This window comes from Simochromis diagramma, unplaced genomic scaffold, assembly GCF_900408965.1.
Source record: "Simochromis diagramma unplaced genomic scaffold, fSimDia1.1 OVJJ01000348.1, whole genome shotgun sequence".
In the NCBI taxonomy this organism is placed as follows: Eukaryota; Metazoa; Chordata; class Actinopteri; order Cichliformes; family Cichlidae; genus Simochromis; species Simochromis diagramma.
In genome coordinates, this window is record NW_024386755.1 from 1,482,977 (window position 1) to 1,509,579 (window position 26,603).

Consider the following 26,603-nt stretch of genomic DNA (forward strand, 5'->3'; position numbering starts at 1 on the left):
AGGAGGCCAGGCCTAACTGAGACAGCGATTAGCCAGGAGAGGGGCAAATTAATTCAAAAACCCTTTGACTCCAGTCAAATCATAAAACGTTTACAATGTCATTAAAGGTCGAGTATGTCAAATCCCACCACTAGATGTCAGTAGATTGCAGTCAACTGAGTTCTGTTTTCTTACACTTCCCAATTCAAGTGCATAAGCCTAGCTACATGGATGCTATAGGAGAAAAAACTCTAGTTGCTGTTATGCTGTAGTGAGAGTAGGCTGTCAGTCCATCGTTTACCCCAGCTGTCAGTATGTGTCCACATCTATTTACTCTGGAGGACAGTGTAAAACTGTGAATGGAGTCTGATATGAGTCAATTAGTCAGCGAAGCTCACTTCTGTCTGATGACAGTGATGCTGAGGTGAGTTGTTGAGGACATCCTGAACTTTTCTGTCAGTACGAGCAGCTGTTTTTGCCGCTGTTAGCCAGCATTAGTGAAACTTACTCTGAAGTACATCTAACATTGTTGGATGTACTTCAGTACATGTACATCTGTCTAATCTGCTGTAACTGTGAAAGTATTGGGACTAAATACAGATGTTTATGCACGTTTTCATGTGTTAGAGCACTGACTTTAGTTCAGCAGATGAGGTTGGCAGTGAGGAGAATGCCTAAGAGTTATTTTCCGCCTTTTGCGTACCAAGTGTTACAGTCGATAGTCTCTCTCTCGCCAATAAAATAAAACACAATTAGGAAAGATGGCCATGTCCATGGCAGTCACTGTATTCAAGATGATGAGGCAATGGCAACATGGTGATTTCCACAAAGCGGCACCTGCTCCTGTGTATATTTAATGGATAAATTCTAAGTTTGAGGGAAGGCAGCAAGTGCAAAAAGTTAAAAAACAAAACAAAAAACAAAGTGATTGTGCCTTTAAGTAAGCATTAGCTATTTTATTAACCAACAATAGCAATTCCTGCAAGAATAGTGGAGATCTGAAGTTCTGATTTGGAGTAAGGATTTTACTAAACTGAAACTATGGCAGCAACTTTAAATTAAATCCAGTGAAAGCTTTATACAAAGAGGAATTCAGACTCTGAACGTGCAGGAGCACAATGGTTAGCTAGTAGACAAAATCTCTTTTTGTCAGAGATTCAATGAGCCATCGAGCATTTATCAACTTAAAAACTTCATGTCAGAAAGACTCGGAGAGACTTAGCAGCTTAAACATCCACAGACTGTTATTTTAGAAGACTTAACAACATTCTTCTAACAAGAACTTTCCTCTTCAAGTAGAGTGAGTGAAATGTGCACATCTCCTTCTCTGTGTGTTGTTTTAATATTGACAGAACTGTTCATATGCCTGTGTGCATTTCTATAGGTTAAATTCTACATTGAGTCTTGCTTGGCTGTGTTTAGCTGCTTGAGCACCAGGGGCAGACCCAGATAGGCCAGAAAGGCAAGAAATAGACAGTTTTAAATAACAAAAAAATGTTGGACACTATTTTTATATTTTTAGAAGCCAAGTAGTCATAGATAAATTTGTCGATTACTGCTGCTTTGTCCTGATTTTGTTGTAAAATATATACTTCTCTTTTAATTTTGATGATAACACGGCATGTGCAAGTCTTGCATGTGCATGACACAGTTATGTGTAAAATTATATCACTGACCTCAGCAGCGTTATTGTCTCACTTGACCTGTTTGGTTTTGTTTTTAAAAGAAAAATTCAGCTCACTTGCCACCTGTCGCCTCCAAAAAACAAACAATGCAACTTAGAGAGGATCAGATCAGAAAAAAAGCCTATGGTTTTCTTTTAGGGCTTAGGTTTTCTCATGTAGTTTCTACTCTTGGTCATATAGGAATTGGAGTTCAATTTATTGTAATTATATAGACATATAAGGCTCAAGGCACCTTATATTATAAGGTAGAAGGTAAAGACCTTACAATAATACAGAGAAAACTCCAACAATCAGATGAGCAAGTGCTTGGCGACAGTGGGAATTAAAAACTTCCCTTAACAGGAAGAAACCTCCAGTAGGACCAGACAGCCATCTGCTGTGACCGGTTTCAGATGAGCAACAGTCCAGGAATGACTCATCTATATTTTCTCTTTTTCTGGTTTACATTTTCTTTTCTTTTAATGTTTTGTTTTTAAAAAAAATATTTTTCTCCCTGCAAAGATCCTTGTTAGTAGAATAGATGTGCAACAGCGGGAAAACACAATGCCCATGCTAATGAAGACAACATGTAAACATTGTGCAACAATTTTGGGAAAAAAATAAAAGTATAGAATGCATCAAATAAATGGTTGAAGCATCTAAAATGAAAACAAAAAACAGGTCACTTGGTCACAGTTCAGCTCAGGTGCATACAGATAGACGTGTGTACTTTAGTAACAGACACATTATAACTCACACACCCTGGTTATATATATGGTTATGTTAGTGTAAGTATCCATGAAACATTTCACAACAATTTAAAAACACAGTTATTCTCCCAAAAGTAGAATGAAAAAAAGTGATTTGTTCATTTTTAAGAATACAGCATTTATCACCTTTTCAGTCTGCATACACAGCTACCTGCCCTCGAGCCTATATCACTCAACCCCCTTGTGTGTCTACGTGTTCCCTGACATATATGCGCTCTTGTGAAGTGCTGTTTAGTGTTAAGTACCTTTCTGTGCCGCCCTCCGCCCTTCCCTTCTCCATCGCCGTGGGGAATGATGTAGGGGAGTTCGGGAGGGCTGCCGCAGTTCTCCCGCAGACACTGTGTTTATTTAGCCTGACATTCCTCCACTGCTCTCTGAACGGGAGAGCCGGCTACTCTGCCTAGTCTCATCCTAACTCACGTCCACCCCGTCAGAACCAATGACTTTTGAAGTGAGTGTGTGTGTGAGCAGATGGCAGGACATAGAAAATATTCCAGCACATATGACTATCTCCTCTAAGTGTCATGGTTACCAGATCTTGAGCGTACATTATGGTCTTTATGCTGCTGTGTGATGAGCAGGAAGCCATTACGCTTGACGACGGATGGTTTATATGTCGGGCTCCTCGCCTCACAATGAGCTTCACGCTAAAAGAAGAACCAAAGCAGCGGTCAGGCTGGTCTGTCCTGTGTCACCGCAGTGGGAGTTTATTTATCCTTCAAGTCTCATTAAGCCACTGACTTTGCCCTGTGCGCATTTTGGATCATCGAGTAGCCACAGTCCACGGGGGCCTCTAATGAGTCAGTGGAGTTTTCTGTCGATGCCTTTCACGTGGACGTCTTTATTTGCCCCTGTTCAGGGTTTCTTCTAATTGATATTGAGTGCCGACTCACAGTTCAGTTAGCGTGTGTTGAACTGCTTGTCGCTCAAAATTAGCAGATTTTTACAAGGCAGCCCGGGCGCCGATGTGTGCGCCCAAACCCGTCCTTATTATGCGGTCAGCGACACAATTTACAATTCACTTTCTTCACTTCGACTTTTGGCTGCACGGGTGCATTTCTTCTGTACCCTTTTTGGGTGAACTTTCTGTGTTTTATTCCTTCTGGAAAGCTCAGTAACATATTTCACTCCGAGTTTGGGTTCAGAGTGAGAGTATTGGCTTGCTCATTAGAAAAACTCACCCACTCTGTGTTCGTGTTTCTTTATTGCTGTTACTATGTGTGAAAATGTGATTCAAATCTGTCATGCGCCATAGGTTTGTGTCATTGCCGCGGCGTGCGTGTGTTTCGTTTTTCTCCACGACCAGTTGCTTCTGGCCTGTCTCACTCGTTACCCTGTCATAACAAGCACTTTGCCGCCGTATTTCACCTTACATGCATACAGCCAACACACACACTTACACACATTCTGACTTTTCCTCACCTCATTAAGCTGCAGAAGAGAAGAGGCAGAAATAAGGGAGCAAGAGGGCCGTAGAAATGGACAAGAACGAGAAAGCGCGAGGCCTTGAAAGCCCGTGTTTTATGTTTAATGCTTTTTTAGGTCATCCTCTGTTTTGAAGAACTCTTAAATCCAAAGTGCCAGGTCGGATCTGTCAGGAGGGGCCCGGGCATGAGAGATAGTGGATGTAGGTGTGTGTACGTCAGACAAAGTTTGTGTGTTTGCTAAAAACTCCCACTCTGCCTTTCACATATACAGGCACGCATGGATGAATGCACAAGACACACATATACTATATCATCCCTTCCACCTCTGAACCTCCAGAGACACACACAGACACACACACACACACTACTTCTCTGAAAAAGCCAAAGGCCCGCTGTGATTTTACAGGGAATGCCTTTCAGCCTGGTAACTCAGTCTGACTCAGACTCTTTACAACAACCGTGCAATTCCGTCATGCGTGGCCCGGGACACACGAGCAGCCGCTGGATGAGAAGCTTTGGCAGCTGTCCTCCCCTAGCCCTGGACGCTCACAGTGGGACTTGACTGCGGGGAATGTGATAGCGACCTTGTCTTAGCGCACTAATGCAGCCTCCGCAAACACAGGATGGATAGCCTGTCCGCAATGGCTGCCGTTCAGACTGGAGAGCGCTGCTAAACGCATATCCTGCAAGGCTTCTTATGTGTTGCACCGTTCCTGTTGCTAAGTTATGGTGTGGTTATTGAGCATGGTCCCCAGACATGGAGACGAATAGATTTCACTTGTTTTTTAAGGATATGCAATACAGTCTGGCCTCAAGGTCGGCCACATGGCTTTTTCCCTTTGGGTCTGTTTTACTGATTGGGGGAAAGTTAAATACTACCAAGTATTCCCCAGGTTAGGTTAGATGTACACATTTTAAAGGTTAAGTTCCTTTTGAGGCTGGGCTTTGCTATGAAAGCTAGCCAGGAGTCTCCTGCGGCTAAAAAAAACAATCAATGAAATAAGTCATAACCACTCATGACAATTATCGAGACCTGCAAGAAATACAATATTCTTCTAGATTTTGTGGATTTAATGGACATGTAGTGTTTTTTAAATCAGTAATTCAGGTCTTTTAGATATATGGAGACAGCATTTCTTGTAGCTTGTGAGGCTGCTGACATTTGCTAATTGGTCCTAAAGGTACATTTGAGGGTAACAGAGATGTCATTAGTCATTAATAGGGAGGTTTTGGAGTCATTTTTCATAATACAAGTACTGGACAGTTGACCTGATGATAGTAAAACATTAAAAGTTCATTACAGTACATTCATACACAAGTTCACCAGTGATATTTATTGGATCCCAGTCCGATAATGGGCCAATTATGAAATTCTGTGATGTTGTATGTTTAGTATGTCACGCTGCAGCAGTGTGTTGGCAGAACCATACATTCTGATAGAAGGAGAGCTAACAGCTCATCAGGCTAACATCAGTTAAATGCAGTTTATAAGCAAACAGCGGTCAAGGAAGCTGATAATACCTGAAAACCCAATAATGGCATTTTTTTCTGTCTCACCTTGTGGTGCTTGTGTCTTGTTCTCCTTATATATGGTCTGTGGTTTTTATGGTGAAACAGAAATAACTTTATAAACAGTCCTTAAAAAAACAAGTAGACCTCCTCCCATAAAATCAAATTTTCTGTTTAGGAATGTAAAATAAATAAATACAATTATATGCTGTAATCATAAAGGCCATAAAGGGATGGACATAGTCTGCAACAAGGCTGTGGTAGACTATGACCCAAATGCAAAGCAGGCTGGATCCATGCTTTCATGCTTTCTTTGCCAAATTCTGACTCTTCCATCTGAATGTTGCAGCAGAAATTGAGACTTATCAGAAACTGACCCTCATCAGTAGGGATGGGAGCTTCTGCTCTCCCGTTTTGGTAAGCCTGTGTGAATTATAGCCTCTGAATGACAGAAGTAAGACCTGGTGTAGACTTTAGCTGTTGTTGTCCATTAATCTGACGTTTCAATGTGTTGTACAGTCAGAGATGCTCTTCTGGATACCTTGATATTCAGAAGAGGTACCCTAAAGAGTTCTAGTTTCTTTTGCCTTTCTGTTAGCTTAATGCAGGTACTTACTATTTTTTCAACCATTCTCTATAAATCAAGGGGATGGCAGTGTGGGAAAATCCAGGTAGATCAGCAGTTTCAGACTCAGCAGGTGTCAGGCATTACTCAGACCTGGCAACAATAACCATGCCAATTCAGCAGGTTGCCTTGATCATGCCTAAATCCACTAAATTGCTGCTATCTGATTGGCTAATTAGATATTTGCATTAATGAACATTTGGACAGGTGTGCCAATGAAGTTATGTGTAAATAATGTGTCTTATTTTTATAGTATTTTAATCAGGATCAAACTGAGAAACATGTCTGCAGAGCTATGCTAACAGCATAGAGAACTGAGACTATTTTACTACACAGTGAAACATACATACTTCATTTGTACTACTAAATAGAATAGACTGGGTTTAAATAGACTGAATTCAAAGCTCATTAAATAAAAACCTGCACTATGGCAGCTTTCCTCTTGTCAGGCATCTGGTTGTGCCATTGTCACTGGCTGTCAGGGGGCTGGGGTCGCCGTAGCCCTGGGGCTCGGATGCCAGTTCGAATGTGTTTCCTGTTTTGCCCCTGGGTTGCTCTGGTTTGACAGGTTCCTGTGTGCAAACTACATATTTTCCCTATCCTGCCCACAGCGAGATAGATCAATCAAGCTCAACCAGAGTTTGGTCTTGGCAGCCACAGTGACAGACATCTCATCCTTTATCACTGTCGGAGTACCTGTGATGGATGAAGAGCTAAATTGCTGCTATTGGATGAACTGTTGAATCATTAGGAGTGCATTCATAAGATTCAGTGGTGCATGAAGAAAAAAAACCTAGAAACAATTCTAGAAATATGACAGAAACAGATGATAAAAAAGAGAACAGGTCAAATAAGAACTGAAAGACAACACAGAAACACTTCGACCACCTCTATTGCTCAACAAAAATTCCACCTTCATGCTATCCTTGACCCCCCCCCCATTTCAAATTAAACTCTACATTCTCCTGTCTTGCTGTTCGCTCCTCAGGAATTCTCCGCTTCGTTCCAATCATAACTACAGGAAAGAGAGTTTTGAAATGGGGGGGGGGGGGTTGGCGGCAGGAGGTGATGGATGGCTTTTCAGCGCCATGTTTGCACAGTGCATAGCTGGAGCTGCTGACGGGAGGGGAGGGGACCGTCCACCACAGATGAAAAGGGATACCCGCTGATTGCACAAATATCGCTATTTATGTGTTAAACCGGTATATGAGCTATGTTGTGTGGACAACAGTCTTTGGTAAAAAAGAAATAAAATGAGTGTTGTGTGTTTTGTGTTTGACGTAGAGTTATTTGTCTCTTGGCTTTGGCCAAGTGATGGGTCTGCAGGGGTCTAATGTTTCTGCCAGATGTTTCTCCCTCTGTCCTCATAGATCTTTCTTTCTTTCTTTCTTTCTTTCTTTCTTTCTTTCTTTCTTTCTTTCTTTCTTTCTTTGTCAGTTCAGTTGAATTCAGTGGCATTTTATTAGCTTACTGTAACTCTGCAGTCTCATCTGAATAAACTCAACACAAAGCCTGCAGGATGAAATATATCCATGGATCATATTAGTGTCAATCTGATAATTTTCATATCCATAAACAGTTTGTTCTCAAGCGATGGATGCAGTACTCTCTATCTCTATATGAACAATAGCAGTGTCATAAAATAATGCAACACCAGATATGGATTATATTCATGTAGTAATGGATTTAAAAGTATGAGCTGTTAAACCTGAAGTCCAAATGCACTTTCCTAAAATGTCACTCAGAAAAACACATCACTTTGACCTCTTTCAGGGCTGCAACTAACAATTTACATTGACTTATTGATAAACAATGTAAGCTTCAGTCTCAGTTTTGTAATTTGTGGCCGCTCAGCTTCAAGCAGCAGAAGGAGTATTTGCCAGGTGCTGTGCTTGCAAAAAGATAAATACTGCATGTTGACACAGCTACAGAAAATCTTGATTTTCCATGTTTCTCTTGAGAGAAGCATCAGCTTTGGTTTTGACAATCAGAGGGAGTAAAACTGGCTGCACTGCTTTTCGCAGTAACCGCGTATCTGCCGTAGCTCTGAAACAGAAATAAACTCTAAACGTCTAAAACAAGCTATGTAAATATCGGTTTAATCTTTCCTTTACATTTGTTGGCTACAGACTGGATTAATACATGGACCATACATCAAATGGATGGCTGTTGTTGTGAACGTGTTTGTATTATGATATGGCTCCCATCAACACTGTGCAAAACGAGGGATTTAGGAAAATGATCAACACCCTAGACAAACGCTACACAGTGCCGTCCCGCAACTATTTTTCTATTGTTGCACTACCTGCTCTATACACGCAGCGTCGAGCAAAGGTGGAGACGGAATTTCAAGCAGTACAACATTTTGCGGCAACAACAAAACGTGAGACATTTGTTGTTTTTATGTTTATTTATTGTTTTTATGTTCAGTCTCAACTGTTACGAAGTTGATGTGCAGTTAATAAGTGCAATAAATATTTATACTGGAAAAGAAAATCGTGAGAGAATCGTGATCTCAATTCTAAGCCAAAAAATCGTGATTCTCATTTTATGCAAAATCGTGCAGCCCTACTGTTGACCATAATATCCTATTAGAGCGATTAGAACATGCTGTAGGTATTACAGGTACTGCACTGCAGTGGTTTGTATCATATCTATCTAATAGACTCCAATTTGTACATGTAAATGGAGAGTCCTCTTCACACACTGAGGTTAATTATGGAGTTCCACAGGGTTCAGTGCTAGGACCAATTCTGTTTACAGTATACATGCAGTATCATTAGAAGACATAGCATACATTTTCACTGCTATGCAGATGACACCCAGCTCTATCTGTCCATGAAGCCAGATAACACACACCAATGAGTTAAACTGCAGGAATGTCTTAAAGACATAAAGACCTGGATGGCTGCTAACTTTCTGCTTCTTAATTCAGATAAAACTGAGGTTATTGTACTCGGCCCTGAAAATCTTAGAAATATGGTATCTAACCAGATTCTTACTCTGGATGGCATTACCTTGGCCTCCAGTAACGCTGTGAGGAACCTTGGAGTCATTTTTAACCAGGATATGTCCTTCAACGCACATATTAAACAAATATGTAAGACTGCTTTCTTCCATTTGCGCAACATCTCTAAAATTAGAAATATCCTGTCTCAGAGTGACGCTGAAAAACTAGTTCATGCATTTATTACTTCCAGGCTGGACTACTGTAATTCATTATTATCAGGATGTCCAAAAAACTCACTGAAAAGCCTTCAGCTAATCCAAAATGCTGCAGCAAGAGTGCTGACAGGGACTAGAAAGAGAGAGCATATTTCTCCTGTTTTGGCTTCCCTTCATTGGCTTCCTGTTAAATCCAGAATTGAATTAAAAATTCTACTCCTCACATACAAGGTCTTAAATAATCAGGCCCCATCTTATCTTAATGACCTTGTAGTACCATATCACCCTATTAGAGCACTTCGCTCTCGCTCTGCAGGCCTACTTGTTGTTCCTAGAGTATTTAAAAGTAGAATGGGAGGGAGAGCCTTCAGTTTTCAGGCCCCTCTTCTGTGGAACCAGCTTCCAGTTTGGATTCAGGAGACAGACACTATCTCTACTTTTAAGATTAGGCTTAAAACTTTCCTTTTTGCTAAAGCATATCGTTAGGGCTGGACCAGGTGACCCTGAATCCTCCCTTAGTTATGCTGCAATAGACGTAGGCTGCCGGGGATTCCCATGATGCATTGAGTTTTTCTTTTCCAGTCACCTTTCTCACTCACTATGTGTTAATAGACCTCTCTGCATTGAATCATATCTGTTATTAACCTCTGTCTCTCTTCCACAGCATGTCTTTTATCCTGTCTTCCTTCTCTCACCCCAACCGGTCACAGCAGATGGCCGCCCCTCCCTGAGCCTGGTTCTGCCGGAGGTTTCTTCCTGTTAAAAGGGAGTTTTTTCTTCCCACTGTCGCCAAAGTGCTGCTCATAGAGGGTCATATGATTGTTGGGTTTTTCTCTGTACCTATGAAGCGCCTTGAGGCGACTTTTGTTGTGATTTGGCGCTATATAAATAAAATCGAATTGAATTGAATTGAATTGAATTGAACTTAACCTTTCAAAAGTCTAAAAATTGTAAGCTGTATTAGATGGGATTTTATTTTAAAAAAATTCTGGTATTTCTTTATTCAATATGGTAGATAGCGTTTCAAAATTGGTATGATGGGAGGGAGTGGGAAAAAAGCAGGAACAGGGTATAAAAAAAGTAAGTAGGTAGTACTAAGTAGCAGCCAGGTGGTGCTAATCAAATGCATTTAATTAGTTGATCATCAGCAAGTGTGATCACCTCTATAAAATCAGAGGTTTTGGCAGTTTGCTGGTCTGGAGCATTCAGGTGTATGTTAATACAATTTCATAGAAGAAATACATCATCGATGATCTTATTGAAGCAAATGTTTTTTCCCATCAATGCAGGAAGGGTTTTAAGACCTTTCTAAGACCAGAAACTTCATCGTTCATCAAAAGTTTATCGTTTGTAAAAAACATTTAGTTGCCATTCAACAACAACAACAACAACAACAATCTTTATTTATAGAGCACATTAAAAGCCAGGGGCATGCCAAAGTGCTTTACATAAAACAATAAAACAATAAAATGATTTACACTAAAACATCGGAGTCATATAAGTGTGGGATTATGTTCACAGGTAAAAACCACTAATAGGAATAATCTATAGCACACAGCTATAGCAAAGTAGAACTGTACCATCATACACAGTGATAGAGAACATAGACAACGCAACAATAAAATAATAAAATAATTAGCACTATAACGTCAGAGTCATATAAGTGTGAGATTATGTTCACAGGTAAAGACCACTAATAAGAATAAACTATAGCACACAGCTATAGCAGAGTAAAGCTGTACCATCAAACACAGTGATAGAAAACATTGACAGCGCAGGACAACGCAAAACAACCAGACACATTAATAGAATAACTCACTAGAAGCGAGGCGAGAATTTAACTAGTAGAAAAAGCAAGTTCAAACAAATATGTTTTAAGCCGTGATTTAAAAGATTGAATAGAATCAGACGCCCGGATGCCAATCGGGAGATTGTTCCACAGCTCAGGTACAGCTAGAGCAAACGCTCGATCACCTCTAGACTTCAAGCGAGATCTGGGCTGAACCAACAATGACTGTGAGGAAGATCTTAAGGCCCTCGTAGGAAGATATGAATTTAAGAGTTCCTTAAGATAACTTGGCCCTGTGTTATTAGTAATTTTAAAAGTAAACAACAGAATTTTAAATTGAATACGAAATTTCACAGGCAACCAGTGCAGATCAGCAAGGACGGGAGTGATGTGAGCAAACTTCTTAGTTTTAGTTAGAATGCGTGCAGCGGCATTCTGGACTGTCTGTAATCTATGTAAAAGGGTAGAGTGGAGACCATAATAAAGTGAATTACAGTAATCTAGTCTTGACGTTACAAAGGCATGGATAAGCTTTTCCAAGTCATTGTGCGGGATGTAGTGTTTGGCCTTGGAAATAAGGCGAAGTTGGTAGAAACTAGATCTGACGACAGCAGATACTTGTTTATCAAGTTTAAATGAGCTGTCAAGTAGCACACCCAAATTCCTAACAGTGTCAGGGAAAGAACTAGTGAGAAAACCAAAAGCATCATGAAGTTTGGCACGAAGAGCGTCACTGCCAAAGATCATAATTTCAGTTTTCTTATTGTTAAGGATAAGAAAATTTGCCAGAAGCCATTGCTTGACCTCACACATGCACTCTCGAAAGTTACTCACGGACATAGCTAGATCATCATTCAGCTCAAAATAGATCTGGATGTCATCGGCATAATAGTGAAAGGCAATGTGGTATTTCTCAAAAATGACACTTAAAGGAAGCATATACAGTGAGAACAGGGTAGGGCCTAACACAGATCCCTGGGGGCAGTGTTGGGAAGGTTACTTTTAAAATGTATTCCATTACAGAATACAGAATACATGCCCCAAAATTTATTCTGTATCGTATTCCGTTACGTTACTCAATGACAGTAACGTATTCTGACTACTTTGGATTACTTAATATATTATCATGCTTTTTACAACAACGTGAATGTACTATTGCTGTGTGATTTATTACTATTACTGAAGGTCCGCGACTCCGAACTGTAGTAAAGGGACCTCTGACTAATACGGCGGGGTCCCTGTCGGCTCGTAGCCGAAAAATAGCTTTACTTTGTTGTCTGGGTCAACTTTTATTGCGAGAGGCAGAGAGAGGCGTTGAAAGACTGCTCCAACGGAACTTATTGTTTTCGGAGGAAAACACGAACACGGTGTACAGTCAAGTCTTAATAGCTTACTTACAACTGGGATCGTCAGGCACTCTTCTTGGCTGAAGTGGTTATTATTATATTTACATGCTTCCAGCTCCCGTTTTTCCTCGATGACAACTTGTACCTTTCCACTCCCCTTTTTCTCCCTCCTCGCTCACAGACACATAACGTGTATGGCAGTCCATTCTCCCTGCAACACGGACTACACTGCCCATGATGCTACATTCTTTAGAGCTATGCTTGTAGCATTCTGCCTGTTAGCTTAGCACAACAACAACAACGAAAAGGCGCTCTCTCACCCAGGAAACACACAGTCGCAGAGAGAGAGAGAGCGTCGCCCTGTAACCATGGCAACCGTAACGCTGCCGCCTGGAACAACAGAACGTAGCTGTCAAACAAAACCCAAACAGTCCTGACCCGCGACAAAATGAAACAGGAAAGTACCGCAGTGTAATCCATTTATTTCAACAAAGTAACTGTATTCTGAATACCACCTTTTTAAACGGTAACTGTAACGGAATACAGTTACACATATTTTGTATTTTAAATACGTAACGGCGGTACATGTATTCCGTTACTCCCCAACACTGCCTGGGGGACACCACAGCAAACAGGTACAGCGGAGGAGGAGGAGGTGGCCAAGTGAACCGAAGAGAGCCGATCGGAGAGGTAAGATTTAAACCAATCCAAGGCAGCGCCCTTGATGCCTACAGTGTGCTCTAGTCTCGCCAATAGTATGTTATGGTCAACCATGTCAAATGCCGATGAAAGATCCAATAGCACTAGGACAGAGGGGCGTCCATTGTCAGCCATTAGTAAAAGGTCATTAAAAACTCGGAGCAGTGCTGATTCAGTGCTGTGGTGTTGTTTAAAGGCCGATTGATATTTATCATTAATGTTATTCTCATCCAGGTAGGTCTGAAGTTGAAGCAGAACTACCTTCTCAAGAATTTTAGCCACGAAGGGAAGTTTGGAAATCGGCCTATAATTGGCATAATCATTTTGATCGAGGTTACTTTTTTTAAGAACAGGTTGGATTATAGCATGTTTAAGAGCTGATGGTACATAGCCGGACAGCAAGGAGGAGTTCAATATGGACAATAGACAAGGTCCAATTGCATTAAAACAATCCTTGACTATACGGGATGGAAGAACATCATGTACAAGATTAGTATTGTTCAGTTTCTCAATTAGATGCTTCAGAGTAGAGAGAGAAACAGGTTCAAATTGACAAAAAATAGTAGAACAATCAGGGGTGGGCATATGGTCGGTCACCAAAGGAAGGGTAGATTTAAGAGATGCGACTTTATCCAAAAAATAACTTGAAAATTTTTGACAAAGGCCCGGGGAGCACGGCAGAGGCATAGAGGGGCAGGGGTTGACCACAGAGTTGAAAATTTTGAATAAAATTCGAGGGTTGTTTCCATTGGTGGTGATAATTTTAGATAGGAAAGCTGCTTTAGCCGTTCTGGCAGCTGATTGAAACTTCGAGCGGCTAATGCATAAAATGTCATATGATGACTGGAGATTATCTTTCCTCCACCTCCTCTCATCCCGTCGACACATACGTCGTAAGGCGCGAACAGAATCATTTAACCAACATTGTGAGTAGGTTCTGGGGCGTTTCATTTTGATCGGTGCTACAATGTCAAGGATAGAGGAACATGTAGTTAATAGAGTATTGGCGAAATTCTCAAGCGTATGTGGGGTAAGACAATCTGACGTAGTAAATGAAAAGTTCACAAAAGAATTAGAAAATTTCAACAGAGTATCAGCATTCACAGTACGCGTAGGGCAAAGAGGAGCCTCAAAGCGTGATCCGGTGTTGCCAAGGTCAAGATCGAAAATAACCGGAGAATGGTCGGAAAGTCCAGTGTTTCTAATTTCCTTAATACATATATCCACATCGTATGAAAAAACCAAATCAAGGGTGTGGCCCTTAACATGGGTAGGCTCATTCACCCACTGGGTAAGATTAAAAGAAGCAGTTAGTGCTAGAAAATCGTTAGCCAATTGGTCATCCATACAACAGACATGAATGTTAAAATCACCAGAAATAATAACAGAACCATATTTAAAAAGAATGGATCCCAAGAAGTCAGCAAATTCAGAAATAAACATCTTGTGGTATTTAGGCAGACGATAAACCACAACACACAGAGTAGTCCGAGGGCCAGTCAATTCCAATAACTGAGCTTCAAAGCTAGAATAGGTTGGAGAGGGTAGCAGCCGTGCTTCATGTTTGTTTTTAAAAACCGAGGCTAAGCCACCACCTCTACCAGTGAGTCTTGGTGAGCTAAAAAAGGCACAGTCAGGAGGGAGAAGCTCAGAAAAGGGGATAAACTCACCCGGAGAAGTCCATGTCTCCGTCAGAAATAGAACATCCAGTCCCGTGGTGAGGAAAAAGTCATTTAAGAGAAAGGCCTTATTTGAAAGAGACCTAACATTAAATAAAGCCATCCGAGTCCGAGAAGCTAGGTCATTAGCGGTAGCCCGTCGCAGGGTGTTGAGATTGCTGTGTTGAACACCGCGGCCAGGCGGTGTAATCCAAGACCGAGCAGAGTGATAAGCCACTGGGCAGGTAGGATAGGTTTGAGGGCCAACAGGGCATATCCAACGATGACTTAACAATTTAGCCGCAAAGCGGCTCCTGGAGTAGAAGATAAATCGTGACAACTCACGACTTGTAGAAGGGTAATCCATAGCCATGGCTCTAATATAAGCCTTGACGCGAACGTGGGCACCACTCCTTCTACCCCGTTTCCTGAAGCGTTTCCTACGCAGAAAGGGAAAAGGTAAGTAGGTCGTTTTGGTGGAAGAGACGGGCGGCAGGGGAGTGGCACCACCCATGGTCCCATAACTGTCCAGTCGTTGAGGACAGGAGAACCGAAGATTCAGGAGCGTGTCTCTATCATAAGTTATTAGCGTACAATCGCCTAGAGAACATAAAACCAAGGATAAAATAACAAAGAGTACTACGCCGAGGCGCAGTCGAGGTCGCAGACGGTCAGCCATGCACACCGGCGCCATCTTGAAACCACAGTCCAATTCAATAATGGAATAATCTTCCATGGAATGATGTCTGAGCAAATTCAACCCAAGGTCAGACTGAGCAATCCTCAGAGAAACTGCAAAAAACCCAAGAACTCCATCTCTGACTCTACAGTCCTCAGTCAGCATGTTAAATTGTATACTTCATGACAATACAACTAAAAAATGGATGAACAAGTATGGCTTGTTTGGAAAGGTTGCAGGAAAAAGCCTTTTCTCTCTATAAAGAACATAGCAGAAGAGCTTAGGTTTATAAAGTTGCATCTGAACAAACTGGAAGACTTGTGGAACAGTGTCCTTTGGAGAGATAAGACCAGGCAACGAGGTTTGGCTATAATGCACAAACACCTCCTACCAACTGTCAAGCACGGTGGTGGCAGGGTGATCATTTGGGCTTGCTTTGCAGAAAAAGGGCTTGTGCACCATGCAGCCATTGAGTTAATCATGAACTCCACTGTACAGGACTCATAGGCCACCTCTCAAAAGCTAAAGCTTGACCAAAAATGGGGTCATCTAACAGGACTATCACATCCAGTCCAGAGGGTGTATTTTCTTTTTCACATGACAATAAGTCACTTTTAGACACTGAGTCTACCTTCCTATTGGTCTGCTACATAATTGGTTTATATGCTGCCTTATGAGTAAGGATAAAGTTTGGTATAGTACTACTAATTTAGAACATTGTGACACTTACATTATTTAAAATAAATAACAATAAACAAAATCACTGGAGAGAACTAAATATGTGCATATTATATGTAAACTTATTAAAACTATTCCAATTAAAACAGGCTCGGCAGAGGCAAAAACGGAATATCTATAATCGCATGACACGTTCAAATACTAGTAACAGCTTCTCTCTCCCTCTTTCTCTTTTCCTATTAATTCCTCTCTCTGTCGTTCTCTTCCCTTTCCTCTCCACAGCTGAAAGCGAGGTGATTAGAAGTGACTGCATGGGGTAAGAGAGGTTTCCGCTGACACGGGACAAGGAGAGGTCTGTGTGCGTTCACATGTGTGATTCAGGTGACTGGACTGAATGTGGCTTTCAGAGTGTCAAAGTGTAAGGAGCCCCCACCGGCTACTTACTAACCAGGGAGCAGAGGCGGATGACAGAAAGCAAAGCAGGGAAGGAGTTGACAGTCCGTTCTTTATACAATCAGGAATGAATGAGTGATCGGGGGGTCAAGAGGTCAGAGCTCAAGAGAGGACTGCGGGGCTTATACGCACATTTGAACTTGTTCAACGTGGGGCCATATAAGTCCTGCATGAATCACATGTCTAAAAGAATGGCGTTATAATGGAAAGCATGCTTTGTGGTGTTTTGAGGGGCCAGTTTAGGAACACACCGAGGTCTTTAATTGCCCTTCAAGAAGAAATGCCACGCTTTTATAAGCGCTGGCTGCTTTGTCTCTGTGTGTGACGACTGTATAGAATCGGGCCCGGTGGGTGTGTGGTTGGGTTTCATATAGCACATGCGGTCAAAACAACTTTATGAAGAGAAACAGCTATTGATTTGAGCCGCAGGCAGCCATATGATATCAATAATGGCTCTATCACACACACAAACACACACACCCCATTCAACATGGAGTCCATCAATTCTCTGCTGTGAACCGCCAATTGATCACACTGTGGGGACTGATACATCCTTCCCACTGTGCATATTTGTGTGTGTGTGTATGAGTGAAACACATGCTGCCATAACTCCATTGTGTTGTGAACCACATGTAGCCTGTCAATAATTCACAGTAATTCCACAGTTGAATCTTATGGTGTGAAATTTTTTTGATAACACTTACATAATAACTTAATTTAGTGGCCGGCGAGAAATGTCGGATTTGTTTTTCATTAAGTAATAAAGTAAGTTCCTCGCTTGGTGTAATTATCTTTATTTAAACAGCACAAGAGAAAAAGTAATAATCCATTTCACACTGCAGGAAGAAATGCTGATCTTTGGGGCAATGATATTTGGGCTTTGGCCGCAAATGATCTGATGGTGTTGGACTCATCTTCAGGATATTTTGTGAATCTGTGAAATACAACCCAGCTGCTTCCTCCCTAGAAAGGCATTCAAGTTTTGTTGCATACAGTCACGATGATGTGCAATAGGACTTTTTTAGCCTTTGTTTGATACAACAGTACAGATGATGAGCAGGGATGACACACAGGAAATGGTCTGCAGCAGACTTGAACACAACAACTTCTAGTAGCCTTTAGCATATGAGTTGGCTGCCCAACCAGGTGAGCTATAGCAGTGCCGCCCGGCATGCTCACTAATGACTAATGAAGTTATGACTTAATAAAGCGCGCACAGCCTTGCTTTCAGCTTGGAGGCAGTACAAACCCAGCCAAAAGTAAGGATTATTTTGCACTGAGAGTCCGAGATAAAAATATGGAAATGAGTAGAACGGGTAAAACAGCAGGTAAATATTACTTGACACTCACACCTTAGCAGACTTTGCTGCTTCCAAGAGTCTTAAAGTTCTAATTCTTTAGAGGCATTTTATTTCATCTACATAGGATAATGTAGATCACAACCCTTCCGTCAGTGGGTGGTGCTTTAACTATGCCTTAAAACTGGCATGTAAATCACAAACAAAAAATAATATGAAGATTCAAGTTCAGACACTCAAAATAGCAATTTAAAAGTAATAAAGGCTTTTTATTTTACTGGGCTAAATGTATTAAAAATTAACCGCTGCGTATCATCTTGCACTTTCTTCAGTGTGTGTTGTATGTACACTGCTCAAAAAGATTAAAGGAACACTTTGAAAACACATCACACCTCAAGAAGGAAAGAAATCATGTCGGATATCTGTACAGATATGGGTTGTGTAATCTGTTAGGAATGAAAGGATGCAACATTGTTTGATGAAAATATAAATGATGGACCTACAGAGGACTGGACCTGCTCCCAGATCTGAACTCAACGAGCTTCTGGACTGTGTGAGGTGCAACCTGCCTGCTTCCCAGATGTCCCAGAGGTGTTCTTTTGGATTGAGATTAGGCATGCATGAAGGCCAGTCAGTGGTATCAGTTCTTTTCCAGGAAATGCCTGCATACTCTCGCCATATGGGGCAGAAATAACCCAGGAGCCACTGCACCAGTGTAGGGTGTGACAGTAGCTCCGAAGATTTAATGCCAATACCTAGTGGCAGTCAAGGTGCTGTTGCCTGGCCTGCAGAGGTCTGTGTGTCCCTCTATGGATATGCCTCTCTAAACTACCGCCACAAAACACTGAACGATGTTTCAGGCAGCACAACATTCTCCATGGCTTCTCCAGATTTGCTTTCATCTATGAAAAGAACAGGGTGCCAGAGGTAGACCTGCCAATTCTGGTGTTCTATGGCAATTCCAACTGGGCTCCACGGTGCCGGGCACTGAGCACCGGACTTGACAATGTTGGGCCCTTAGGCCACCCTGATAAAGTGTGTTTCTGATTGTTTGGTCAGCGACATTCATACCAGTTACCTGCTGGAGGTCACTTTGGAGGATCATCCTGATCCTACCTCCATTAAGGAGCAGATACTGGTCCTGCTGATAGATTAAGGACATCTCTGCCCTGTCCAGCTCTGCTCAGATAACTTCCTGTCTACTGGAATCTCTTCCATGCACTTGAGATTGTCCTGGAAGACAGCAAACCTTATTTGCTGTTCTTGAGATAAGATTCATCAAAGAGGATGCAAGTGTTGTTACTGCACAAGAAACTGTAAAAGTAAATGACATACATTCTGTTTGCTTTGGAAAATGGTGCCAAGATCCTTCTGTACATCTTGGAATGTCATGTATGTCCCAAATTTCATGTGTGTACATGTAATAGATAAAAGTAGCATCAGCATTACTTACCAGAAATTTTGTAGGGGCACATGAAACTATTTTCCTCACCTGGGAATTTCACCCTTGCACAAGTCCCAATAAAGATGTCCATTTTCAGCACGTGCAATTTAGAAAATATATTTCAGCATGTCTTTCCAGAGACTTAGCAGCTGTTACACGTAAGAATCCATAGAGCTCAACAATATTTACAGCTCCCCGAAACCACTCTGTCCTGAAGACAGACAGAGTCCCCATTTTGCCTACAGTGTGTTCTCTTTGCTGCAGCATCATTGGACAAGACTTCCTCCACCACACAAATCTCAACTTGGGCTAACCTAAGGGCAGTCTGACCACTGCCTTTGAGTGTTACTTGTATCTGGTTGTGAATGGGATCCTCGGGGACACGGTAAACTTGAAACTGTGCTTCCAATCACTCCAGAAAGTCAGACACCCTGCCTCTGAGTATAGAGATGTGAGGGGCTTTCATAACATTCTTAGCAGAAAACAGTTGTCAACAATTGACCAAGTGGGAAGATTAAAACATTTCCTTCCAGGATTTCATTAGAAATATGGTAATAAAAACGACTTGGCTAGGGTGGGACTACAACAATAGCGCTGTTAAGATTACTAAACCTTTATCAGTAGATAAAGTATTTACTTTATCTACTGATAAACTTAAGTAAAAATGATAGTTACAAGTATCCTATCCTACAGTAAATACAAGTATTTACTGTAAATTCCTAAGTTAATTTGTAAATTTTGTAGTAAACTGTAAATTGTAAATATTGTAAAACTTTTCTTCTGCCATTTAATGGTCGGGCATTGTACAGCTACAAGCATTTCACCCCCATGTCATACTGTGTATGGTTGTGTGTGTGTGACAAATAAAATTTGAATTTGAATTTGAATATCCAACAGTCATTATTTGTAGTAAAGAAAACAAACTAGTGTTGTCTCTTTGATGAATTCCCATGTTTCGCTGACTTATCCCACCTCCTATTGAACTTCATGGATCCGTAACAGGGACACTCCTCTTCGACTCCCGGTGGAAAAACAGTCATAGCTACAGCTGCTAGAGGTCTTTGCAACTTAAACATAAACACATGTCATTATTGGACACTTGCTGAAATAACTAATACAGCCGAGAGGACATTCTCTGTATGAGCTAGTTCCCCATGAAATATGACTTGATGGCCTCTGTTTGGGTTGGAGATAGAGAAGCCAAATGTTTTTGAAATGATCCAAAACAGAACAGAATGCACTGACTGATGACCAAGAAGAGTCCCTTAATGGTAAAGTTACTTCCCTCTGGTTGTTCCTCTCTTTTTGTCATTTCCATGCATGTATGTGTGGCCATAACATTCCCAAGAGGCACTAGGAATGGATGATACAACCCCCAAATCATATCATGATATTTCAAAATCAGCTATAATTATATTTCTAACGATATAGAAAAAATACTGAACATTGTTGTATTGATGCTTGCAAACTGCAGGTAGCAGCATTTGTAAGTATAAGCAAATGAAGGCAAGTTTTCATCCTTTTCCAATGAGTCTCTGTCAATGATGTCACACTTCCTAATAGTCCGAATCTGCTGAAACGCGGTGCAAGCAGCAGCATTATAGTGCAATAGTTGCGACACAGAGGTGAAACGCAGGCACAAAACCAGCCAAGGTTTTGTTTTCCATGACAATTTTAAGTAAAACTCTAAAATGACTATTCAACACTTACTAAACAACAACTAAAGTAACTTAAGCTGCAAAATGTCCCCACATAACAAAACCAAAACTATATTCTACCTGGGATGTTGTGACTTTGTTCAAACTTTTTAACCAGCTGCAACCATATCAGTAAATTCTTCCTGAGGATCCACAGAAAGTTGAGACCGTGCTGGGCCTTCCTGACGACCTCTGATGTATTGGAGTTCCATTGGAAATGTCATCTGTGTGCAAACCCAGGAATCTGAAGCTGGACACCCTCTCCACGCACTCCCCATTTATGCAGTTGGGCTGCAGGTTGGACTTCCCGAAGTCAACATTCAGTTCTTTGGTCTTAGAAGTGTTGTAGACCAAGATGTTGTCCGTACTCTGGACCTCATCCCTGTATGCTGTCTCATCACCGCCACAGCTGAGGTGTTAGAGTTGGTCTCAGGTAAGAGCGTTTAAACTCTTAATCCTATCCCTTTTAGATTAAGCAGTTCTTTTTCCTTGTTTCTAAAGTTCACATCAGAGGTGACATAGGGCAAAATTTTAGTGCATCACAGTTCATGACCACACCTACAAACTGAATACACTCATGGGCCGCAGGCACAGATACAGTAGAATATCCAAACTCTTCACAGAAGGGCCGACGAAGAGGTTTAAAACAGCCTTTTAGCTGTAGGCCATCGGTAATTACTAAACAGCATCCTTGGTTTATCTACCCACTTAATGTCTGAATAAAGACAGCTAACTAATGCTAACAGCATTCAGTTTCCAGTCGGGCTTTTATTTTATTGTTGAGCAAATCACTGGAGATGGGCAAACTGTTGAGGACTTAATTCTTCATTGAAATTTACTGATTCGTTTTTCACTTTTCCTTTTGCTTCTCTGCTTTTTGTTGCTCTCCGAGCATTTGCGCTAACCAGTGATGGGAATAACGGCGTTGCAAGTAACGGCGTTACTTTTTTCAGTAACGAGTAATCTAACTAATTACTATTCCTATCGTTACAACGCTGTTACCGTTACTAACAAGAAAATGCGGTGCGGTTGCGTTACTATTTTTCAACAAACAGACCAACCGTCGCTTATATCAGTTGCACAGAAGTAGCTGTAAGTAATCCGGGCGCTACAGCTTTAAGCAGCTGCGCGCGCTCCCTGCGGGCGGCAATTACTTTCTGGCAGACGATCACTTTTTGGCACAACACCCTTGAACTAGGGGGAAAACAATCGCATGAGTGCTGCTGTTTGACTGAGGAAGAATATAGTAGTCGTGGTAAGCCAATCACATGACCACTTCAAGATCACAAAGCAACAAGGTGATATATATCAGTTTTTAAATTGTGTTGATGGGCCACGTAAAACCAGAGTCATGATAAACAATATATACGCTGTGTTTTTTCCTCAGTATTTTATTCACGTTTGCTAAGGACAGTGCAAGCAAGCACTCTCTGCTTATGAGCAAATAATAAAAAAACAAAACAAAAAACGCCCGTTCATGTTGGTGGAAAAATGCACCATGTCGACCAATCAAAAAATAATAGACATGACATTGGTTGCAAATAACTTGTTGCTTGAAAAACTTGTGCATATGATTTTAAAATTCACAATTTATATTTGCATTTAAGGTTATGAAATATGATTCAATGAACATGTTTGTGGTTGTTACAGTGAAAATATCCCTTTTTCTACTCGAATTTGATGTTTTTTGTCTGATTTTAGATCAATTGTGTTAATACAGTATGTCAAAATGAAAACATAACTGTAAATTCAGACGCGTGAGGTTGTGCTGAAAAGAATACCAAGATACCAAGCAAGGCAAAGTAAATAGTCTTTAAAGGTGAAATGTTGAGGGAAAAATCAAAAGTGGTTAAAATGGCCAATTATACCCTGGACCCCAGGGCTTGTTTTTTTTTTTTTTTTTTAAGTAATGCAATAGTTACTTTTCAAGTAATTAATTACTTTTAGAATCTTGTAACTCAGTTACTAACTCAATTACTTTTTTGAGGAAGTAACTAGTAACTATAATTAATTACTTTTTCAAAGTAACTTGCCCAACACTGGCACTAACGCTACCTGCTCCGCTAAACTTTACAACTTTGCTCTATGTCTGGACTGACAGGCACGTCTATGGGTTAAGGTTGGCACGATTGACTCACTGGAGCATTAATTTAGCCTCATGTTATTTGATATGCATGATTTTTTGTTAATAGCACTTACAGTACAGAAAACAAAAATGAACAGCTGTTATTTTTCAGATAAATGAAGATAAAAAGAAACAACCTAGTTTTGTAGGGCCTGTAGACTAACAGGGCGTGTCACTGAGAGCATTTTCATTGCTCTGTGTGCTAAGGGCCTCTGGCCTGCATGTTTTGGCTTTGATAACATTGGTTTGGGTTTCTTGCAGTGTGGATGCACACTTAACCCAACAGCACACTTTGGCTTTATAAAAACAGCTCAGAACAATATCCGGAGGACATCAAATATCACCGAGTTGTGTTTTTTTTCCACCTCCCTCCACGCGTTTTGTTTTGCAGTTACGTATCACCCTGTGCGTTGCACTTCCTCTGCTCTTCGAATGAGATTGTCGAGGTCTTGATTTGATCTCCAGGCCTTCATTTCTCTCCCCGCCGTCTCCCTCAGGTGCATTGTCTCCCATCTGCTAACTCAGCTGTTTAAGTTGCAGCGCAGCCTCCTGTACTCCTCATAATTCACAAAGTTTGCTTTGAACCACCCCACCCCACACACACACACACACATGCACACACTTATTGCTTCTGTGTTCAACCTTGGGAATAGACTTAGGGAAACAGTGAAGTAAAGACAGAGGAGGGATGGGAGGAGGGGGAGGAAAGGATGACTGTTCTGCTCTGTCCCTCGATTCATAATTACCTGGTGAGCAAAATATGTACGTTTGTGTGTGTGTGCTTCTGCGGTGTGACCCATTGGGGTGGTCCTGTAGCCTTTGTGCAGATTAAATGCTGATGCAGAGTGGAGACAGCTGGGCAAAGTGAAACTCAGGTCATTAAGGTTCTACTAGCAAGAGCAAAAACGACTACCAACACACATACTCACATTTACCGCACAACTCAATGAGCCTTTTATTTTGGAAAACAAACAGAGTAGTCTTAAGAAAAAAGAATAAAAACAGTGCCGGTGACAGGCCCTCTATGGGGTCTGAGGATAGAGGGATGAGGGAGGAAGGGGGAAGGTGTCTTAAATAAGCTAGTGGGTTGGAGAAGTGTGTATTTGTTCAAGCAAGCGCTTTCGAGTGGTTCCAAAACAAAGTAGGGGATCAGAAGAGACCACTCTGCCCCCAACACCCGCTGTCCTGCTCTGCTCCTCCCGCCTCCTCCATCTCTCCCCTGTCAGCATGCATGTCCAGTTAGAACCCGGGGGTCCTGTAGGAACTGTGGGCCTTTGTGCTGCGAGGATACACTTAAGAAACCGCATGCAAGCACACCCCGGTGTATCATTCCTGAAAGAACACTTTCACAATCTGTTTAAAAGTATGTCTGCTGGAGATTCACTGCAGTGGTTCCCACACTTTTCCCTATCAGGGCCTGCTGCACCACAGATTACCATTTAGCTAAATGCGTCCCACCCAGCAGATATGCGCTGCTACTCAATATGATATAGTGATGAATCTGTGGCAAATCTTCAAGGCAGGAGCACATATTACTTCTGTGCTTTGCTTCAATAACAGATTGGATGTTGGACTGAGTATGTTCCAGTCAAGGACAGCTGGTGCTGACAGTGGGGAGAGGAAATATCATTATCCATACGCAACATAGAATTCAATGACGCTGCCTGCTTTATAACTTATCCAGCCGCTATTTGTGCTCAACTTTTGTAGCATTATTTTATTCATTTACTCTATATACTAGTTGTTCCTATGCCTTTCTGATAAGCTAATGTTAATGTAAGGCTGTTGAGATTTTGCATCAGGAATCACCCACTTCATACTTCATGTCATAAAGTATTTCCCAGTTGGTTTGGTGTCTGTTTTTCTTTAATAAGCACCGCATTTCCTTGGTTTTAGTTAGGCCAAGAACCACAACAGCCTGGTTGCCCTTAAAGAAAGGTCTGATGCAACGTACAAGGTGCAAACTTTTTATACAAAAAGTGCTAGGCTTCATCCACTACTTCGATCATTAGACTTCTTCACTATTTATCTGTTCCTGATGTCTCTTGGAGCATTTTTAATCTTAAATCTGTAAACCTGAATTCAAATTCAGGTTTGCTTTTATCCAAATTTAAGTTCTTCGTGTTGGTTTGCAAGGGATAGCTTTTAATGACATTAGCTAACTTCTTGGCTAATGTTAATCGAATCCTCAGACAATGACACTGGTCAGTTGCAACGTTGATCGTGGATATAGGAAGAACATTATAAAGGATACCAGATTGTGCTTCTGACTGTGATCCAGTAAAACAGAAAAAGAGTATCCAGAGTAAGAGCTTCACTGTCTAAGCCTGAGGAGAAAGCATCAGGTGGGGAGGGTGACCTTCATGGAGGTGTGTAACATGGTTTTGACTCTATTATAACTTCTGGAGAAATCTAAGAAAAAAGACTGGCTCATTTTCCAAAATTGACATTTAAGTTGATGTGTCACTGCTTCAATAACTCTGAGTGGGCATGCTGAAATAGCAGGAGTGCTGGGAACAGTGGACAACTGCACAAAGAGGGTACCGTGAAGGGGATAGTGACTACATTTAAATTAGGTATGCAAATTTTGATATTAAACAGATTGATTTTTTTGCCCATGTTCAAAAGGTATATGAAAAAAAAAAGATGTTTAATAAAAAGGAAAGTCACTTGCTAGGACTCAGTTTCCTTTACATGTCTGTCAAATTCCAGAATATTCACAGTGAAGGTTGTAGATCCCCTCTCAAGGACCTCTTCTGGTCCCAGGCCTCCATTTTGGAAACCACCGCCTTAATGATTTATCCTCCCCAAAGGGCAATTTCTGCAAGCTACGTGCCTGGATGCAGTTTTCCGTGTGCGAACAGACGAGTGGGTCTGAAACTTTCTTTTGGAGGAGTCATCTGGGGCCATAGATTCAGTCAGGTGGCTGAGGTGCGCCACTGCGGCAGCTGTCAGGAGATGTGAAACGAACGCCCCCTCCGGCGGGCCTCCCTCCTAACTTAATTTCATTAAATCTGTGATTTGTTTCTGTTTGTGTGCCGCAGTGTTGGGAGAGCTGGGGGAGAGAGTGAGGGGACTGAGACCGAGGGAGGAAAAAAAAAGGAGAGAGATAAATGAATGAGTGAGAGTGAAGCAAAGTATGTGTGAGAGAAACAGAAGGCATCGGAGGAGCGATTAGTGCGGTGGTATCCATCATTGGAGCTGCGCTGCTCTGGTCGATTGCCACGGACACTGAGGAATACTTCATCTGGTCCCACTGAGCGAAATACACACACGCGCGCGCACGCACATATATCCATTTATTATTCTGTAGTGCAAAACACCAGCCACTTCTTTTTGTCCAAAACACTTTTTTTTTGCAGTTTTCCTGCACTCTTCCACCCTCTGACCTTCTTTCAAGTCTGTCCTGATATCGCTCCCTCTCTCTCTGAGAGCCTGTCTGCAGCAGCACCACTTCCCATCTCTATTTATTATGCCAGCATGCATATTGCATCGGCTGGTGTGTGTGTGTGTTTGTCGGTGCTTAGGTCTGTGTGGGAGTGTGTCTGTGCGAGAGCATTTGTATGTCACTGTGTAGCAAGCTTGCATGTCTTCACAG

At 41.5% G+C, this 26,603-nt stretch overlaps 1 protein-coding gene across 1 annotated transcript; it reads right to left on the reverse strand.

Annotated features, from left to right (window-relative positions):
• Positions 1–305: 305 nt before the first annotated feature.
• Positions 306–15,325, reverse strand: LOC120728698. Its single transcript, XM_040023766.1, has 3 exons — positions 13,007–15,325; positions 4,280–4,284; positions 306–345 (listed from the first exon to the last, which is right to left on the reverse strand). Exons 1-3 carry the CDS (start codon positions 15,323–15,325, stop codon positions 306–308), a joined length of 2,364 nt encoding a protein of 787 aa, XP_039879700.1.
• Between the last annotated feature and the right edge of the window lie 11,278 nt (positions 15,326–26,603).